We start from the raw sequence: 21,837 nt of genomic DNA, 5'->3' as shown, positions 1-21,837 counted from the left end.
AAATTTTTTTTTTTTTTTTTTTTTTTTTTTTTTTTGTCTTTTGTCTTTTTCCATGTCCGGCAACAGATCGCAACCCTCAGTGTTGCCCCCGTACCGGACCGGGGACCGGCAATGGGATTGCAACCCTCGGCGTCGCTCCCACGCCTCGCTCAGCCAGTGAGCGGGAACCGGTCTGTATGTGGGATCCGAACCCTCAGGCGGGAGCGCCGCCGCGCTTCCCAAGCGGCGCACTTATCCAGTGCGCCACCGGGCCGGCCCCAAAAGGAGAGAATCTTGTGGAACTAAAACCTCTGCAGTAGTCCTCCCATATTTGCAGTCTCACTTTCTGCAGTTATAATTACCCATAGTCAACCAAAGTCTGAAAATATTAAATGGAAAATTCCAGAAATAAGCAATTCATAAGTTTTAATTTGCATGCTGTTTTGAGTAGCATGATGCAATCTTGCATGCTGCCAGGGAAGTGAATTGTCCCTTCGTCCAGTGGATCCAGCTGCACGTGCTCCCCATGTGTTAGCCACTTAGTAGCCATCCCAGTTATCAGATCAAGTTTTGTGGTAATGTAGTGCTTGTGAATGAGTAGCCCTTATTTTATTTAATAATAGCCCTAAAGCACAAGAGTAGTGATGCTGGTAATTTGGATATGCCGAAGAGACGTCATAAATTGCTTCTTTTAATGAAAACGTGAAAGTCTTGGACTTGAAAGAAAAAAGTCACATGCTGAGATTGCTGAGATCCATGGTGAGAATGAATCTTCTATCCATGAAACTGTGGAGAAGGAAAAAAGAGATTCATCCTAGTTTTGCTGTTACACCTCAAACTGGAAAAGTTACAGCCATGGTGCCTGATAAGTGCTTAGTTAAGATGGAAAAGGCATTAATTTTGTGGGCGGAGGACATGAACAGACACGTGTTCTGATTGGCAGTCAGGTTTGGTATTATCTTCAGTTTCAGGCATTCACTGGGAGTCTTGGAATGCATCCCCCACAGATAAGGGGAGGGCTATTGTATAGATCTGCTACAAGTGGCCATAAATATATAGGCTGTTGGATCATTATAAGTAAAGGAGTGATGTGGTCTACAATATACTTTGTTTAGCTGCTCGTTTGAACACTTATTGCTTGATATTATTAGTTTTACATGCAGTAAAGATTATACGTAGGGCAAATAGGATGTAGTCTCAAAGCTATGTTTTAATAATTGATGAGTTTTCTATTTCTTCTCTCTTAATTCTTTCTTTATTGGGTTAGTCCAATAAAATGAAGTCAGTGTGACCTCATGTATCCTGTTATATTTATGACCTTGCTTGGTATAGCAAAAAACTAAAAGTTACATGAATTTTTCATATTTTAGAAATTATACTGGTATTTCAGATTGTATCATTTCTAATTTTTATATCAGGTCTAGAAAAAAATTTTGTTTTCTTTTAAGTTACCCTTTTCATTATTAGATGTAGTGAACATCATAATGTTCATATATTGATTTTTTTAGATGCTTTTTCATCATTTACTTAGTGCTATTTTTCCTCGACTTGTCCCTCCCATAGGATATTTCTGTTGTTAAAAAAACTGAAACATAAAATATATAGGTGAGCATCTAATATAATTTATCAAATTTTCAAAAAAGATGTAGTCATAAGTAATTACATTATCCTGAAGTTAAGGTATAGCCTTTCTATCCCTTTGTTTTCTTGCTCTAAAAATGAGATATAATATACTTATAAATTATGCATATTAATTAGAATGTACAGGTATAATACTTACATAAATGCAGTTTCATTTTTTAATTTATTTTTATTTTATCAATATACAATGTAGTTGATTTTCATGTCTCTTTACTGATTCTTCCCTCCCCCCCACCCTCTCCCCACTCGTTGTCTTAACAAGTTCAAGGAATTGTGATTGTTGTGTCTTCTTCCCTGACCCCTCCCCATTTGTTTGTGTATTTATTTAATTTTAGTTCCCACAAAGAAGTGAGAACATGTGGTATTTCTCTTTCTGTGCCTGATTTATTTCACTTAATATCATTTTTTCTAAGTCCATCCATGTTGCTTCGGATGGTAGTATTCTTTTTTAAAGCAGAGTAGAATTCCATTGTGTAGATATCCATTGTGTAGTGGATACATTTTCCATATCCACTCATCTGATGATGGACATTTGGGCTGGTTCCAACTCTTGGCTATTGTAAATAGTGCTCTGATCTTTGACAAAGGCACCAAGTCTACACACTGCGGAAGAGACTGCCTCTTCAGTAAATGGTGCTGGGAAAACTGGACATCTGTATGCAGGAGAATGAAACTAGACCCATACCTCTCACTATATACCAAAATCACTCAAAATGGATTAAATAATTAAATATACACCCAGAAACAATAAAAGTTCTTAAAGAAAACATAGGGGAAACACTCCAGGAAGTAGGATTGGGTATAGACTTCATGAATACGACTTCAAAAGCACAGGCAACCAAAGGAAAAAATAATACAAATGGGATTACATCAAACTAAAAAGCTTCTGCACAGCAAAAGAAACAACAGTTAAAAGACAACCAACAGAGTGTGAGAAAATATTTGCAAAATACACATCTGACAGAGGATTAATATCCAGAATATACAGGGAACTCAAACAACTTTACAGCAAAAAAACCAAGTAACCCAATTAAAAAATGGGTAAAGGAGCTGAATAGGCATTTCTCAAAGGAAGACATACGAATGGCCAACAGACACATGAAAAAATGCTCAGCATCACTCAGCATCTGGGAAATGTAAATCAAAACCATACTGATATACTATCTCATCTCACTCCAGTTAGGATGGCTAATATCCAAAAGACTGAGAATGATAAATGCTGGCGAGGTTGGGTAGAAAAAGGAACCCTCCTACACTATTGGTGGGACTGAAAAATGGTGCAGCCTTTTTGGAAAATGGTTTGCAGGTTCCTCAAACAATTACAGATAGATCTACCATATGATCCAGCTATTCCACTGCTAGGAATATACCCAGAGGAATGGAAATCATCATGTTGAACTGATACCTGTACCCCAGTGTTCATTGCAGCACTCAATGCAGTTTCATTTTATGAGTTTTGCAAATATATAATTTGTTGAGATATACAACATTTTTGTCACCTTCTATAGTGGATTGACTAGTGTCCTCCCAAATTCAAGTCCACCTGGAACCTTACAATGTGAGTGTATTTGGAAATAGTCTTTGCAGATATATTAAGGTAAAGATGAAGATAAAATCAAATGAGATTCAAGTGGACCCTAAATTCAATGAGTGTGTCTTTATAAGTGTCAGAAAAGGACACACAGATGTACATAAGAAGAAGGCTGTAAGAAGGTGGAGGCAGGTTGGAGTGATGCTCCCACAAGCCAAGGAATGCTTGGGACTACCCAAAGCTGGAAGAAGCAAGAAAGGATTCTCACCTAGGGCCTTCAGAGGGAGCATGGCCCTGCTGAAAACTTGACTTAGAATCCTAGTCTCCAGAATTGAGAGAATAAATTTCTGTTGTTCAAGCCACCAACTATGGTAATTTTTAATGGCAGCCCACGGAAACTGATGTACCCTCCCCTACCAGACCTTCTATTGTGCACCTTTCCAATCAGTCCTCAGCTCTCAAAAGCATGTTCTTATTTCTATCACCCTAGAATAGCTTCACCTGTCCTTGACCTTAATATAAATGAAATTATACAGAACATACTCTTTGTGTGTGTTTGGATTCTTTTGATCAACATAATGCATATGAATTTCATACATGTTGTGTGTATATGTATTTTAATCCTTTTTAACATTGACTAAAACTCATTGTATGACTATACCACAATTTGTTTATTCTGTTCATAGACATTTGTTTCTTCCTGCTCATATTTCTTCTATTATTTCTGTTTGTAGCCATCACTGGAATATTAGAAGTTATATGTCCTATTACTGTTTTTGAAGTCAGTACCCTAAAGTCACAGAAAGTACATTTTACTTTCGTTGATATTGGTCTTCCTCACTATTAATGCAGAAACTCTCAATGCTTTAACTTTGTCTTTCCCCTCAAGTCTTTCATGTTTTTACTACTGAATATAAAATATTTATTTTAAATCCTGAAAATTAAGCACTTTTAAAAAAAATCTATACTTTTATAGATAAACCAACAAACATATTTGTCAATTAGCGTGACAACTATTGCTTGTTGCGTTCTAATCCCTTCTGGGTTCCATTTTATTTTCTCCATTATACACAGTTTATTATTTTAGTGAATGCTTTTTTATTGATAAATTTCTTGCCTTCGTTTTGGATGAAAATATCTTTATTTTGCTCCCATTCTTAAACATAATTTAACTGCTTATAGAATTATAGTTTGATAATCACTTTTCCTCAGCATGTTAAAGATAATATCCCACTGTCCAATATTTCTGATTGGAAATCAGTTGTCATTTTTATTTTTATGAAGGTAATCTGCTATTCCTCTCTGGCTTGACTTTAATCTTTAGAATAAATATGCTATATTTAGACACAAGCTTACTTTTACTCATCTGCCCAAGTTTATCAATTTTTCATCTAAGAACTCATGTCTTTCTTTAATTCTGGAAACGGATCAGCCATGATCTCTTTGAATAGTGTATCTTGTTCATTCTTCTGTGATACCTACTAGTCATGTCCTGACACCTTTTCATTTTTTCCTTACATTCTTCTTACCTTTTTAGCTTTGTGCTGCTGTTCTTTCTGTTTTCCAGTTGTGCCACTCTATTCTAGTCTATCATTGTCTATAGAATTTTTTTTCAGTCTTAGAATTTTCATTTTATTCAAATTTGCATATTCTTGCTTTTTCAAAATGTGATCTGTAGTCCTTTATCTCTTCAAATATTTTGTAGATACTTATTTTTAAGGCTCTTTAGGAATGCTCTGTTATTTCTGGTTCTTTAGGTATGAATTTTCCTTCTTACTGATAAATTGATCACTCTTCCTCATGGGTATTTGCTTGTTCATGTGATTTGTTCATTTTGATATTAAGGTAGTTTTCCATGAAAGTCCCAGGTCTCAGGATTATAGAATATTTGTAGAGAGTATTTTTGTATTATTTTTCTTTGTTAAGTTTTCCTGGATCTGGACAAGCTTTTATGTTAACTGCTTGACTTAGGGACCCCATACTACAATGATAATTTGAATTGGGGTCCCATACTTGGATTTCTTGCAGGCATGGGGTTCTCATGTCTCATGAGTTATGTTTTCTCTTTCCTGTGATCACCCCTCTCATGTCCTCAAAACAAGGGTGGAATTCTCTCTGGCCAGTTGGAGTGGGGGGGGGGGTGTAGTATTTGTCATGAACAAACAGCCCTCACAGCTGCAGGCTACATAAAGGGAGCTAAGTGTCAACTCTTTACATACATGTTTCTTGGACTGGATTCAGGACCCTGCCATAAGTTCTATCTCTGTCTGTTCTAACTTCCCCTTGAGGCATTCAGTTTTAGCTCTGGCTTCAACTCTGCCTCTCAGTTTCTTTTTTTCTAAGTTTGGTTGAGCAATAACCGGTCTTTGTGGGAGCAGGCGTGGGGGTGAGAATATTTTGTTTAGTATTTTTATTTGAGTAGAGCAGAAAGACAAGAGGCATATGTCCTTTCAGCATGGTGTATTGACCAGAAGTCTGATCATGTTCATATTTCTTGTTTTTCTTTTACAGCTAGCTATGTATCAAATCCCATTTGCAAGGGTTGTTTGTCTTGTTCAAAGGACAATGGGTGCAGCCGATGTCAACAGAAGTTGTTCTTCTTCCTTCGAAGAGAAGGGATGCGCCAGTATGGAGAGTGCCTGCATTCCTGCCCATCGGGGTACTATGGACACCGGGCCCCAGATATGAACAGATGTGCAAGTGAGCATTTGACTTTGCCCTATTTAACTGGATGTGCAACTTTGTCTAACTTGAAAATTCTGACTGAACAAAAGGTCTGTTTGTAATAGGCTATAGAAATAGCCTAAGCTCAAACCTGCAAAAACAAGTGGGGTAGGATAAGAGCACTTTTATTTTATGTTTTGTACAGAAGCATACCACATAGTCACACCATTTTTATTTATTTTGATTACTTAAGTATTTTTTCATCACAAGGATCTCATACACATGCTTGTTAGGCAAATCTTTGTAAGGAATACTTAGTACTTACAAAAACAAACAACAGCAGCAACAAAAACAAGCCAACAAAACAAACCAAAAAGGAATTTAAATATTTTATAGTGGGAATATTCTCTCTGGTTGACCATAGTTTCTATAGTTTCTTTTCCCTTTTACCTGGGATTATAATACCTGCTTTAGTCTAACCTGCAATTAAATATATGCAATTTAGGTTTCTTTAAAGCATCATTACTGATAAATATGTAACTAAAATGTTTAGTTTATTTCAAAGAATTGAGTCCTAACTTTAACAAGTATAAAAAAGGTCAAGGAATGGCATTTTGTACAAAGGAATGAGGGTGTAAGTTTTCCTCTTTTAGTCTAAAAATCACTTATAGAATGATTCTCATCTTCTAGGTCAACAGTAGAAACTGGGGTTAAAAAAATGAGAAAACAAAGGAACATTTCCCTTTCTTTACGGAGCTCAAATTTTAGGGCATAGAGGGGGTAAGGAAAAGGGAACCATGGAGTGAAATGACAAATGGGTAGCTATTTAATCATAACTTAATAGATTAAGTGCTCTGTCAGTAGGCAGTTAACACACTTTTTACATGACTATTTGACTGAGATGGTCTTTTAGATAAGGGAGTTTGAATTGCATCATCCAAAGACAATATTATTTTGGAAGGAGGCAAAACTAATGGGAGCTGATTAAGTAAATTCTAGAAAAAATAAACCACATATACAAAGGGTATTCAGAAAGTTTCTGGAAACATTATATTATTTTGTAATTCTGCTTTTCCACGAACTTCTTGAAGTACGCTTGTATGTAAAAACGTGTTTGGAGAACAAGTCTCACCTGCAGTGCTCTCCGTCATTTTAGCAAGGCAGTTCTGTTTCATGGGACTTATCCTACATTGCTGGACATTGGTGTTTTTGGTTCCTGCCTTTAAATGTCCTTTGTGGCCTGAAGCCACTGTGACAAGCAAACAAGTCCCCAAATGTTTCTTTTTCTTTTTTAAAATTTTATTTTTTTAATTGGGATATTGTAATTATACATATTTATGGGGTACAATTTGTTTCAATACATATATGTTGTATGACGACTAACTGAATGTATTTCACATATCCATCACCTCATGCATTTATCATTTCTTTATGATGACAATACTCAATTCTATCTTCTAGCTATTTTGTAATACACGATACTGTACTATTAAGCATTGTCACCCTACTGTGCAGTAGAACACCAGAACTTATTCCTCGTACCTAATTTTAACTTTGTGCCCATTAACCAACATCTTCCTCCCCCACCCCCAGTCTCTGGTAGCCACTGTTCTTCTTTTTGTTTCTGTGATATTTACTCTCTCTATTTCTCTCTCTTTTAGGTTCCACATATGAGTGAGATCATACAGTATTTGTCTTTCCATGTCTGGTTTATTTCACTTAATGTGATGTCCTCCAGATCTATCCATATTGTTGCAAATGATAGGATTTCTTTCTCTCTCTTTTTTTGTGGCTGAATAGTACTCCATTGTGTGTATATACTACATTTTCTTTATCCATTCATCTGTTGTTGGACGCTTAGAGTGATTCCATATCTTGGCTATTGTGAACAGAACTGCAGTAAACATGGAGTGCAGATATCTTTTCGACATGGTGATTTTCTGTCCTTTGGGTATATACCCAGTAGTGGGATTGCCGGGTCATATGGTAGTTCTGTTTTTAAACTTTTGAGGAACCTCCATACTGTTTTACATAGTCATTGTACTAATTTACAGTCCCACAGATACTGCAGGGAGAGGGTCTGGGGAGGTCAGATAACTGGCCTCAATCCACCCCATCCTCTCCCAGGTTCTTGACTCCACCATGGGAAAGAATTCAAGGGCAGAATCACAAGAAATGAAAACAGATTTAATGTAAGAGAATAAGAAATACAGACTTCGCAGGGAAAATGCAGCCTAGCTCCAGAGACTGAGCAGGAGCCTTAGCAAGTTTAATACAAAAGTAAGAAATACACACTTTACAGACAAAGTGCAGACCGGTCTCAGTGAAGAGCAGCCCACTAAAGGCAAGTTAACATAAAAAGTAAGATATACACACTTCATAGGTGAAGTGCAGGCTGGGTCCAGAGAGTGAGCAACAGCACTGCCTTCTTCCTGGATTCGATTTTTATAGTTTTGCTATCTATACATATTCATGCTATCTAATGAATATTCAGCTAAGGGGGTGGTTCCCAGTTATGTAACCTAGTCTTGCACATGCTCAGTTGGTTTCTTTTGGAGCATGCTCATTGGTCAAATTCCACCACATGCAACAGATACGCTTAAAATATTTTAGGTGCTCTCTGGAGCCTCCAGTGAGAGATCATTCAGAGGATAAACTCCTTCTTACTGAGCGTGCTTGGACACTGAGATGTCTGCCTCCTGTGATCTCAATCTCCACACACCCGTGTTGAAAATAGGTGCTACAGGCTACCATAGCTTAGGACTCAGAGGCAGGGCTTGAGTCCTAGGGGAGTGGCCTGAAACCCAATCCCAGGGGCCTGAGCACCTCCTATCTCACCACCACCAGGGTGGGAGTGTTCCCTTTTCACCTCATCCTCACCAACACTTATTATCTTTTGTCTTTTTGACAAGTCAGTCTAATTGTCAAGTGAGATGGTATCTCATTGTGGTTTTGATTTGCATTTTCCTGATAATTAGTGATGTTAAGCATTTTTTTTTGTCTTTTTTTTTCCGTGTCCGGCAACGGATCGCAACCCTCAGTGTCGCCCCCGGACCGGGACCAGCAACGGGATCGCAGCCTTCGGTGTTGCTCCCGCGCCTCACTCAGCCAGTGAGCGGGAACCGGTCTATATGTGGGATCCGAACCCTCGGCGGGAGCGCCGCCGCGCTTCCCAAGTGGCGCACCACAGCAGTGCGCCACCGGGCCGGCCTTAAGCATTTTTTTTTAATGTACCTGTTGGCCATTTGAATATCTTCTTTTGAGAAATGTCTAATAAGGTCTTTTGCCCACTGAAAAAAATTTGTTTTTAATTTTTATTTTCTGCTGTTGAGTTGAATTCCGTATATATTCTGGATATTAACCCCTTGTCAGATACATAGTTTACAAACATTTTTTCCTATTCTGTGGGTTGTCTCTTTACTCTGTTTCTTTTGCTGTGCAAAAGCTTTTTTTAATTTGGTGTAATCCCATCTGTCTATTTTCACTTTTATTGCCTGTATTTTTGAGGTCTTATTTAAAAAATCTTTGTCCAGCCCAATGTTGTAAAGCATTTCCCCTATGTTTTCTTCTAGTAGTTTTATAGTTTTGGGTTTTACATTTAAGTCTTTAATCCATTTTGAATTTATTTTTGTATGTGGTGAAATGTAGGGGTCTAGTCTCAGTCTCTCAAACATTTCTAAACACCTCCTAAGAGAGCGACATCATCCCTGGATGAGAACCATTGAATAGTATGTGCTTAATGGGAGGTGTGGTTAGAATTGAGCGTGGAAAGGGAGGCTGGAGTGTAACTGATAAGGGTCTTGAGCTGCACACACTTCTACAATCTCAGTCAATGTTTATAATCATATGTACTGTGCAATTTAGGAGGAGGGGAAAAGCTGTACAGGCATTAACTGTAAAATTTTTATTTTTTTTTTCTCTTGCAAAATCAATGAAAGATGTTACTAAGGAAAGAAAAAAAAAAAAAAAAAAAAAAAAAGGTCTTGAGTGCCAGGCAAAAAAGTCTGGATATTATTTGATGGTCTTCAGCAGGCAGTGGACTAAAGTGATTGCTTTATTTAAGGTAGATCTAGCAGAAGTGAGGAGATGAGTTGGAGAAGGATAAGAAGAGGAACACTGTTGTAACAATTGCAGATGAAAAATCTTGTTCTGATGAAAGGTTTGTGGGTAATGAGTTCCAGAGGCTTTTAGAATAGAATCTTTGAGACTTTGTAATTGCACAGTGAGAATCATTTGATTTTAATATTTCTAGATAAGACTGGGTGAATGGTTTTGTCATGAGTAAAAATAGAAATATTTAGGCTTAGAGGAAATTTTTATTTACCTCTGTTTTATGAAGTTGTTCAGGTTAATAACTAGAGGTATGCAACTTCCAAAAAATATGAGTAGACTAGCAAATTTTTGCAAATATGTGTTTTGTCCTTAAAATATGTGGGTTGGGCCACTTAGTAATGTCTCTCATAGTTTATGAATTTCCATAGGATAGGGTCCACCTTGAAATGGATTCCTGTTCATATTGCTTTAGACTACCTATAGGAAGGGTTTGAGTACACAACTGTCCTGTGCATTTTTCATTCCAGACTGTAAGTGCACAAGGAAGACAAGGCAAGAAGTGTGGATGGATCGAGGTATTTATTCCAAGTTCTGAAGCTAGTGTTGTATGTACTGTGTATAGACAGGCTGGCCAGATAATGTATTACTCAACCTGGGACATTGGCAAGTGAAAGGGGCTGCTATTAATGTCTATGCAGGGGCATTGGGTGTAAACCAGGACTGTCCCAAGCAAACTGGTATCATAGTCATCTCAGCAATAACTCAGTGGTAAGCAGTCTTCCTTACACATTCCCAGGCAGGGGTTAATAAGCTCATTTTGGCTATGTTAATCCCTTTTCTCAGAAATGGAAAGGAGAGCAGTGACTGTAAATCAGCCTTGGAAAGAGGATCTATGTGTGAGAATGGGTTTGCTATGGCTATACTTATTGTAAGTGAATGCAATCAGTGTTGGAGTTTACCTAGTGGAGGAAATCATTACTTATCTAGTACAAGCGGGAAGTGCTTATTTAGCAAAACTGCTGTGAAGCAAAGTGAAAGTAGAAAATTCCTTTTTGATTCTTAGTATATGACTTTCTTTTTATTTATTTATTTATTTTTTAAGAAAGATGACCGGTAAGGGGTTATTAACCCTTGACGTGGTTTTGTCAGCACCACGCTCTCCCGAGTGAGCCCTGGGCCGGCCCCCTTAGTATATGACTTTAAATTACCATGGTTCTTTCATACTAATTATTTGCTTCTTTCATAGACACTTTGCATATATTGCAATGATACTTGTATTCCATTCAGAGGATGAGAAAGATTTAAATTGGAAAAATGGTCACAGACTTAGAATGTGTAACCATATCTCTTTTTTAAAAGAGATTATTGCTTGACAATAGAAAATTATATTTTAAGCAATAGTGGTTTTAAAAATCCTAAAAGTGAAACCTGCTCATCTGTTTTCTATTCACTAGAGGTAAGATGCCAAAAGTAAAGCAATTTTTCTTCTGAAGGTAGACTTGTTCTACGAAATGTTGGCTGAGTTGGCTTCTTAGAACAGTATGAAGCTTATAATAAAGTTCAAACATACTTATGAAAACCAATTCAGTAACCATTTGAGGCATGCTGTGTGTGTGTATATGTATATAGTAACAGACACTAAAAGCTGCCATTGCCTCTAATGCTGTTAGTTGATATTTAACTCATATTTTATCTTTCTCATTCACTGATAAACTCATTTATATAAAAGGTAGAAACAAGACACTTTAACAAACTTCAGATCAGTTGGCTCCTTTGAGGGCATATTCATTGGTCAGATTCTATCACATGCACTGAACCTATTCAAGAATATTCTATACTCTATAGCACCCTTAGTGGAAGATAATTCAAAGGATTAAACTCCCTTCCCACTGGGCATGCTCGATCACTGGTGTCATATAAGCCTGTGTAAATTCCTTTTACCAAACAGGCTCAGCTACTGGATTTGCATAAGTCCGCCCTTTGTGGTCTTAATTTCCTTGTGTTGGTGCTGAAAATATGTCCAACAAGCAACAGTAACTTTCCTCTAGGAGAGAGCTTAGAGGAGGGGTCTGAAACCTTGGAGAGTGGCTTGAAACCCAGAGGTGTGTCCTGAAACCCAAACCTGGGGAAAATGAGCACCTTCTATCTCAGGGTGCATTAGAACAAGAAGGTAAAGGACATTCATAGCAGAGTCAGCTGAGAGTTGGAACATAAAATTTGAAGAATGGAATCAGAAGATGAGAATGGTAGATTTACAAGGTGGGAAGACACAGTTTTCTTGTTTTAGAATCTCATCTGGTGGCAACAGGGAGATAGTTTGGAGACAGATTAGGAGGCTGTTCCTCTAATCCCAGGGCAGAAATGAAGACTGCAGCTAAGGCAATGGCACTTGAGATGGACAGGAAGAGGCAGATTCAAGAGCTTAGGAGGTAGAATTCACAGAAGTTGGTGATTCATTGGACATGGAGGTGACAGGGAAAAGCACATGTTGACTTGCAGGTTTTTGCTTTTAAGTATTGTACAAATACTAGTGACATTTGCTAAAAGAAAACATAAACATGAAGTAGGTTTGAGCTTAATTAATGTTGAGTTTGGTTTCGATTGGCAGTGAAAAGAGTTTAAGTTTAGAAACACTGCATTTGAGGTGACACGCTTGTGGAGAGGTGTGCATTAGAGAGTTAACCTGAGTGTGTTTCAGATAAAGTCCAGTTAGGATCTCCTTGCTATCCTGTCACATCTTATATCTCCTATTAACACTGATTATATATACGTATATTAACAGGAATATTTATTATGCTTAAATGCTTACCAGGATACTACTACTATAGGGTTAAGCCTGATTCTGGTGGAAATGAAACTGCTATATCATATCTGTGGCAAACTAGTATTCAAGAGTTCTTTAATCAGAGGCACATATGCTGGGAAAATTATTTCCCCATCCAAGTGAATGGCAAATGGAATCATTGTGCGCAACTTCTTGCAGTTTGATGCTTGGGTTAGGTATCTGTCCTTCTTATCCCTCCAGCCCCAACCTTTATTCCACCTGCATTCATTCTTGGTCATAGTCTTCCCTCCTCTACTGTGGACTACACGTTCTTGTCTGTTATCTTGTCTTTATCATTAACAAAGACAGGAATTGTTCATAATTGATATATATTGCTTAAAATCTCTCCATGCTGGGGTAAGGTAGTTCTTGAATTGAAGTGTGCATTGGAACTACCTGTTAAAACACAGATTGATGGATCCCATCCCTAGAGTTTCTGATTTGGTAGCTCTCAGATGGAGCCCGAGAACTTGCATTTTAGCAAGTTCCCAGGTGATGCCGACATGGCTGGCTCAGAGACTGGACTTTGACAATCACTGCCACAGCATGATAGTTATGTTGTCTTCATCTGTTGCCAGTTGTGGACTAGAAGACTGTATTTAGTGAAAGACAAGTTTTAGTACCCACTAAGCCTATGAGAATATTGGGAGAAAATGTGTTTCCTTCCCTACATCCCTCGTTCACATATATATCCATTTATGCACTCTACTGAGCTGATCACAGAGAATATGGTAGAATACACTGGCTTTCAGGACAGGCTTTGTTGCTCCTGCCTCTCTCTGCCCCTGACTCCCTTCTCTCTTCCCCACTTTCTCATAACATTTCTTCCTCCTCCTTTAAGATTCCCACTACTTGATGTATTCTGGCACATATAGTATTCTAATGTAGAATGGAGTCTCAGTATCTTAGAATCTAATCTATTCTCTTTTGTTTTGATTGTGTTGATAAAGGTTCTGACAAAAGATTCTGATGGATGTACACCTTCTACGTGAATAGAAACATTGTCAACCTTTATTTTGTGTCATACTTTGAAAGGAAGAGGAGGGGAGTGTGAATGGGCAGGAGATAGGAATGGACTGCTCAGGAAGAGTCCTGGCTCTGTCCTCAACTGGCTTCCAGGTTAGGGATTGGAACTTTTATTTTGCGACAGGTGCCCTAACTTATTCTTTGACCATGGATGAGCTACATAGTCCCTGAGCCCCAGTGACCTCATCACTAAAAACTAGGAAGAGTATGAGATCATTGCTCTAACGTTCTGTGAGTCTGTGAATGCCTCCAGAAGTTACTGCCTTTTGACATTCCAGAACAAGCCCTTTTCCTCAAACTCTGGGTGGAAATGGCTATTCTAATACTTCCTTAATAACATGATGTAGGTGAACATTTACATTTCACTTTATAATGTTGGTAAACATTTACACTTCACCATTGAAAAGACAAGCTCAGAGAAATTCAGAAACCCACCTAAGGACACACAGTATGAAGCAGAGCTGGGAATGGGATCCAGGATTCTCTGACTCTAATGCCCATGTTTTAAAACCATACCATGCAGCTTCTCTTGGTGGGGGGGGGGGCGGGGAATAACAAAAAACTTATCACTGAATAAGTTTTAGAATCTGTTTCCTTCTTATCTTTTTTTTTTTTTCTCTCCTTTGTGGAGAGGCTGGGACAGGTAGGTCTTTTAATTGGCACTCTTTGAAAGAGCATTCTTTTGTGCTAGTTTCTTTCCCAAAAAGGGACCTGGCTGGAGAGTCCAGTCTGGATTAACAGGCTCCTGCCAGCTGGAGAAAGCTCTTGTCCCGAAGTGGATTTATATCACTATATAAGAAGTACTTCCAGCTGGTTAATACCCTGGCCATAACTTTGTAAGGTTAGGGAGTTGTTCCTCAGAGGAATTATGGGGATGGCCCTACTGTCCCACTATTAGGAGATAACTGAGACACTATATCATCCTAAGTCTCTTGATTCTTTTTGCCTTTTTTCTGAAGAAAACTCATCTCCGCAAAATAGGTGGCTATATATTAATGTATCTATGACTGGGATAAAACAAAACATTTGTCAATTGATTTAAGTTTTAGGGGATTGTATCCAAAGGCTTGGTCTCACCATGGCCACAGTTTAATTGACTGAGGTCAGCTATCCAAGGACTTGGTGTCTCATAGGTGCTCAATACATAGTTGTTGAATGATTGAGTTGCCCCTGGTGGCTTGGGGTCTCTGAGAGTAGGAGTGAAGGCTCAGGGATGTTAGCTGCTCTTTTGTGTCAGATACTGTGTGTTTACTACTACTGATGAAGACCTATTTAGAACTTTCTTGGGGGCTAAATCCTTTCAACAGCTCATGCAGTAGATACATGGCTATTAAAAGAAAGTAAACTGAGGCCTAGAGGAGATAAAGAGGTTGTTCAAAATCACCAACTAGTATGTAGTAGATCTGATAGTGGAATGTGCGTCTAATGTCATTCTGTGATCTTTGTTATTGGACTGTGTATTTCCTGGAATACTTTTCAGTTTTGTTCTAAAGAGCAATTGCATTATAAATTTATGGAACAGATAAGGTATAAATTTTATATAAATATAAAAAATATATTTTTACATTTAGACATTCCTATTTACTACTTTTAGCATTTAGAATCATGCAAAGATAAACAAATTTCTTGATGAGATGCTAAATGTGTTATCTAGGAAGGTGGTGGTACAATGGACCAACCTGGTAGACCACTGTTTATCATGTGACAACCCTTTTCAATGTCTTTATTATTCTTTTGGTGAACTAGCATACATGGTGATGATCAGTTGATTCTTTTCTATTTAATACACTGAACTTAGTGTACAGAATGAAGAGATTTGGTATATTGCGAACTTTGGCACTGTACTGAAGAAAACAAGTTGTAATAGCACATTTCAATTAGTTCTTAAATAAGAATGTTTTGTTGAATTAATACACATTGTCATTGTGTTTTTATAACCCTGCACAGCCTGTGTCAGGCATTTAGAAATTCCCTTAAACTAATTAAAACTTACATACATTATATTTGGGAGAGATTTAATTCTATTTTCTCTCTCTGCCCTTCTCCTACCACCACCAATGAGTGTGGATATTGAGGCTTAAAAAGGAAGTACTTCCCCAAAGTCACATAATTAGTAGCATGGTGGCCTCAATGCCTGAGAATACTGACTTCAGTGGAATACTCTTTTCATTATGCTGTTCCTTAAAAAATAAACCACATTATATATTCAGATATTAGAAAAATCTCAATTTCTTTGACTATATTTTAAATGAATGGTCAGTTTAAGTGTTTCAAATTCCATTATTTCAAGGCATTTAAGTTTATCTTTTAAAGGGAGAAATCAATTTGTGGTAAATCACATTATTAAAAGAACACTGGATTGGAAGGAACCGTGGGCTCTGCTTTGAGCTTTGTCAGGAACTAGCCTTGCGAGCTTGGACAAATTACATAACGCACTCTAGAATAATAGCCTCCTAGTTCTTATAATTCTCATGAGTCTATCTATAAAAACATCTCAGTAAAAGAGTACTATCTGTTGTTGGTAGTTTCTTTTTAAGTTATTGATCTCTTCGTAACTTTATACGTATTTTAAGTCTAGTTTCTTCAGTGTTCAGTCTCTCCCTCCAGCCCTCATCTCTACTTGGCTTACAGTTAAGAAATATGCATACATTTTGTTTCTTAGAGAAAGAAAAAAATAAGACATAAGAGCTTTAATTTAGTAAATAATAAGTTGGTGTCTAATTTGGAAATGGGAGCTTTTTTATAATCTTAGTATTTTTTGTTTGCAACAAAATGATGCTATTGCATTAAAATATTGAAGATGGACTGTTTTTCAGTGTTTATTTGAAACTGGTAGGAATTCAATATTAAATTTGTTAGTCATTCGGCAGATACATCTATCATTATCTGTCATGTCAGGCTCCCATGGCAGGCCCTTTGAATAAAGACTAGTGTAAGACATGCTCTATTTTCTTCATGGGGCTCTGCATTTAGTTGGGGGATTATTAGCAACAGATATGACAGAAGAATTGTCATAGGATCTGGGTGCTGGGAAGGCATGAGATATTTTGAGGAAACTTCAAATATATATAACTCAGCATGGCTGGGGTGAAAGGTACATGTGGAGTTGAGGCTAGGGAGATAGGTGGGCATGTTTAACAAGATGGATCTTGTATTTTAAAATCAAGGGTTTGAACTTAATTCTGGAAGTGAAGGGGAGCCATTGAAGAATTTTAATACAGAGAAATGACATGACAAATGTGTGTTTATGAAAGATTACAGTGGTCCTCCTGTAGCTGCGGTAGAGTGGTCTTAGTTTCATCATTGTGATCTGGAGCATCAGTACAGCTGCACCATCAAGGGTTTAAGTAGACCAGACCAGGGATATTATTAACAACTTTGATAATGGCTATTCACCTGTGCACTGCACATGTTTAATGTACTGGTCTGCAGAAGTAATACAATAACTGCTTGTTGTGAGATAGACCCTGTTTTAATTTTATTACATAACCCTCTATAGAAAACTCACAGTGAACTTTCTCCCTGTTTGGTATGGAAAACAGATATCAAATAAATATCCTGAGAGGCAGAATCAATATTTTCTCCTCTGTGGCAAACATGGCTATGTGATTTTCAATACTCTTTACAAAAGATTTTACTTTTATTTTTAGTAATGGTACTAATGATTGGAAAGTAAAAAAACAAAACAAAAACTGTCCACCTGTTTAATAGAGGAAATCTTATTTTTCAGGCTCAAATTTAAGTTTCTTGTGAGTTTGGTAGTTGTCTTGAACAAACTTATTTCAGTGTAGACCCCAGTTAGGCAACATCATCCTATTTAGAGATGCTACCTCATGCACTGTTTTCCTTTGTGCAAGTAAGGCATCTACTTAGTGTTTTAGTTTTTAAAGTGCTTTCACTTAGGTCTTTTCATTTGCAGCTGGCAGTTCTGTGAGAGAGCTTATAGTATCCCCATTCACAGAGCAGGTGACAGACACTTGAGAACTTCACTGACTAGATCGAGGGTTGGCTGCCATGACATGGCCAGAAGAGAGTCTATCTGCTTTTGTCATCAAACTAGGTTAGCAGAATTCACAAAGCCACCTTCACAAACAGAGCTGATTAAAGATATCAAACCATAGGATCAGGCATGTATGCTACACTGGTTTCAGCCAAAACACATTGTTTTGTAAAATTATTCTCTCGTCCTTCCTTCTTTCCAGCCAGCTCCTTCATTCACAAGTTAATGCCCCAGCAAGCAAGAAATTAGAAGCTTATTAAGATAGGATGGAATTTTGACCCATTGATCAGGAGTCATCTTTCTTGATTTATCAATGTAGCATGAAAAATATTGAAGTAAAAGCATCCCCAGCTGAGATAACTGAATTCCAGCATCCTCCTCCTCATCTGATGTTTCTCTTATGCACAAAGCCAGATGGTGTATGTTAGACATCACTGTGCCTCCCCACGCTTAAATGCTACCATTTGGTGTTTTCAGATTGAAGCCCTTTTCTTTTTTTCCTTCTTCCTTTAGGGTTGCCTCATGGATATCAGTCATTCTCTAGCCAAGTGGTCAGCAAACTATGACTCAAGTGCAAAATCTGGCCTGTCATCTTTTCCGTAGGCTACTTGAGCTAAGAATACCTTTTAGATTAAGTGGTTGGGGGGAAAAAAATCAAGTGAAGAACAATATTGTGACACATGAAAATTATATTAACTTCACATTTCAGTGTTCATAAATAAAGTTTTATTGAAAAACAGCCACACATTTAATCATTTATGTATTGTATATGGCTTCTTTCATGCTACACCAGAGTTGAGTATGGTCTGCAAAGGCTAAAATATTTACTCTGTGGCCCTTTACAGGAAAAGTTTGTTGACCTCTGCTCTAGCCTATTCAGAGTGTGAAGGGATTAAAAGATTCTTCTTGTTTCCCTTGAGGGGGGATTGAGTGGAGGGCAAGATGTGTTCTAGCTTACCTGTATTTCTCCCTTTATTTAGGTAGAGAGATCTTCATTTTCCAGTGTTTCAAAAATCCAATTAAGACTCAGGTCTGAAGGTTGTTAAACTGCTCTGGTTCCACCTTTAATATGAAAGCGTGACAAGTTACCAAAAAAGGAAAAGCACAAGGAGTAACCAAGATGAGAGATCTGCTACTGGCAGGAATTTAAAATCTGATATGAGATACTAATTTGGTTTATAATTTTTTTTATTGCTATCACATTCCTTTCCTATTTTATGTTGAGCTAGTTGTCCTCCTCCTACCTCCCTCAAAGAAAAAAAAAATCCATTTAAACACCTAGTGTTGTACTCTCAGCAAATGTGTTTGAGTTTTAATTTCACTTGTTTTGAGAATGATTTCAAATATGCATCACTTGAATACATGAGAAATGCAGCCAACATTTTTATAGTTCCTCATTATTTGACCACATGATTTTACACAAGCCTCAATGTTTCTTCATATTTTTTTGTGTGGGTGGGAAAGATATAATATTTACTCATTCAGATATTACAATGAAACTACCAGCAACATATTTCACAAGTTTGAGTTCTGGGCTTTTTAAAAATGAACTGTTGCAACACTTTAGGTTAAAATGAGTAGGGAGAAAAACAATTATTTTTGAGAGCATATGTATCCTCAGAAGTTGAAATAAAGGGAACTGTGGCATATAAGATAGAATTCTGTAGCTGTCTAAAAACAATATATAAACTTGGAGTCTATTCATCCTACCTAATTGCACCTTGAGTATTAAAATCACTCCTAGGCCAGGACATTAGTCTGATACAGGTAAGCTGGGTATTATCCTCACCTATCTGATGGTGAAAAGAGTAGGGCACAGAGAGGGCATGATTTCTGTCCCTGCTCCTACAAGGTCCAAATTGTCTTTAGATCTATTTCCCAACTCCTGGTTCCTAGTGTTCAAAGCAGAGGACTTTCTGTAGGTGCTTACCAAATGATGGGCAGCACGTTGTTTAGCTGCTCGAGCTAAACAAGGGTAAAGCCACTATGTTTACTACACGTAGTAGTCTATGGATAATGCTCTTCCTTTGAGCAGTGCATATATATGGATAATTTATTAAAATTACATAGGTTATTTATTAAAATTATAAATATGTATCTTTCACATGGAGTATCCTGTTTGAGCTTCCTTTCATCCGCCATCTTGGATACCATCTTTTTATCCCAGTTGGTACATTTTTATGCTCATAGTAGCTACATTCTTTAGTCATTAATTACGCAGCAGATACTGCACTGAGGTCTTCATGTTTATTAAACCTCGGAATCTTCCCAACAACCCTATGAGACAGAGCCTGATGTTACCTCCTTTTATAGATGAGAACATTAAGGCAAAGAGCTTTACTGACTTGCCCACAGTCAAACAATAGTAAGTGAGCCATGATTCCAACCTCAGATTTGCTGACCACTGTACTGTTTGAGTGGCCACTGTGTTCTCAATATAGTTCTTATTTCTTGCCTCTGGCTGTTATTCTACGTGTCCTATAATGCATTTGACATAATTGAATTTCATCCAATGCGAATTATTCAAGCTAATAAAGGCAATCTTGATTTAAACCTGTTTCACTGGGTTTTACAAACTTCGCCCTGGGTCTTCTGTTAACTTAGTAATGCTAGTTTTCTGCATCATCACTGAGTTTAGTTGTAAGAAAAAGAAACACTGAGTCCTGGAACCTCTGGATCTGTCTTTTTTTTTTTTTTTTTTTTTTTTTTTGGGTTGAAATATAATGAAGCTTCTAATGAGCTGTGTGTACTTAGACTATTTACAAAAAATGTAGTTTTAGCTTTTAGGTCATAGTTTTCACCAATCCATACTCTAATGGGATTACTGCAATACTACATATTAATGCATGATTTTAGTAAGAAAAAGCTTAAAAACTTTATTTAGGAGTATTTATAAACCATTGCAAGTTTTGAGAAGGAATGTTAAATAGCAGTATTTGAAAGATTTTAGAGAAGCCTAAAAATATTTAAACAATTTTAAGAAACCTCATATTAAGTTGAAGTCTAGTACTTTCCATGTGAAAGATTGTTTGAAGTCTAATTTTAAATGTTTTTTTTGGAACAATGTTTCTTTAATTTCTAAGTTCTATGCTACTATGAGCAGAGAAGCCACTAGGGGTTCCCGTGGCTTGGCCTGATACTCCTTAAATTTTGTAACTGCCACCTGAGGACAAACCCATTGTGGGTGTCAGTGGCTGCCACGTTCTGAATGGAGACGCTGGTTTGAAATAAAGAGCAGTTGAAGAGCAACAAGCAGTTGGATTTTCACATTGTGCTAAGGCAACGTGAAGCCCACAGCCCTGATGAGCATGAAGAAATAAGGGAAAATGGATTCCTCACTGATTTCTTCCCTTTCTCCAATAATTGATTATAATATATAGAAATATATTTTCTCCAATAATTGATTGTAATATATAGAATTACATTTTCACAGTTGGATTCAACAAAGGTTGATTTGTCTCTGCTTTTAATTTAAGGTTTTAATTTTCTTGCTTATGATTGGCCATGCCGAGATACTCCATTAAGAAATGATTCTTGTCACCTAGATCTAGCTAGAAAGATAAACAAAACAAATTCTCTGTGTGCTGAGTGCCCCAAGAGCACTGTGGGACCAAAGGAAGATGGGTTAACTGTGTGATCTTTGGCTTCTGTTTTTCACCTTCTCCATTCAGTTTGTCAGTTCTACTGATTCATGGTAATTCCTTTCCCCATTACTCTTATCTCTGAGTCTTGAGCCTCCCAGTGTTTTTTTTCCTGACCTCCACTCTCTTCCTGCTTTCAGGGAGGTTAATTTTCTGAAAATATTCACTCTCCAGCTCACTTTGTATATACTTCTAGTTTAGAGTGGTCCCATCATCACCTAATTGCCTGCTTATGTTCCTTTCCCTTTAGTAGACTGAAGATCCCTAGCTGTAGGAAGCTTGCTTTATCACCTGTGTCTGCAGGTATCCATCAGGATGCCTGGCCCCACTTGTCTGAATGGGGGAACAAACAAGGTACCATTTTGGTCACGTTGCCCCCGTGTTCAGGAATCTATGGGGAACACTCAGTACTAGTCACACCATGCCCCTAATCTTGAACTTAGCTTCATTTTTATTAATTTTAATTGTTACTTAAATA

The 21,837-nt window shown here is 37.4% G+C and overlaps 1 protein-coding gene across 1 annotated transcript in view; it reads left to right on the top strand.

The window, feature by feature from the left end:
* Nucleotides 1-21,837, top strand: part of RSPO2 (R-spondin 2) — a 158,099-nt gene that overhangs the window by 78,180 nt on the left and 58,082 nt on the right. Inside the window, exon 2 of the mRNA XM_008569722.1 lies at nt 5,663-5,851. Coding sequence (XP_008567944.1) covers nt 5,663-5,851 — 189 coding nt within the window. The remainder of the gene's footprint in view (nt 1-5,662; nt 5,852-21,837) is intronic.

The sequence above is a fragment of the Galeopterus variegatus genome, unplaced genomic scaffold (assembly GCF_000696425.1).
Source record: "Galeopterus variegatus unplaced genomic scaffold, G_variegatus-3.0.2 Scaffold28, whole genome shotgun sequence".
NCBI lineage: Eukaryota > Metazoa > Chordata > Mammalia > Dermoptera > Cynocephalidae > Galeopterus > Galeopterus variegatus.
Note: the sequence above shows the minus strand (reverse complement) of the source record. Positions and strands in the feature narration are given on the sequence as shown.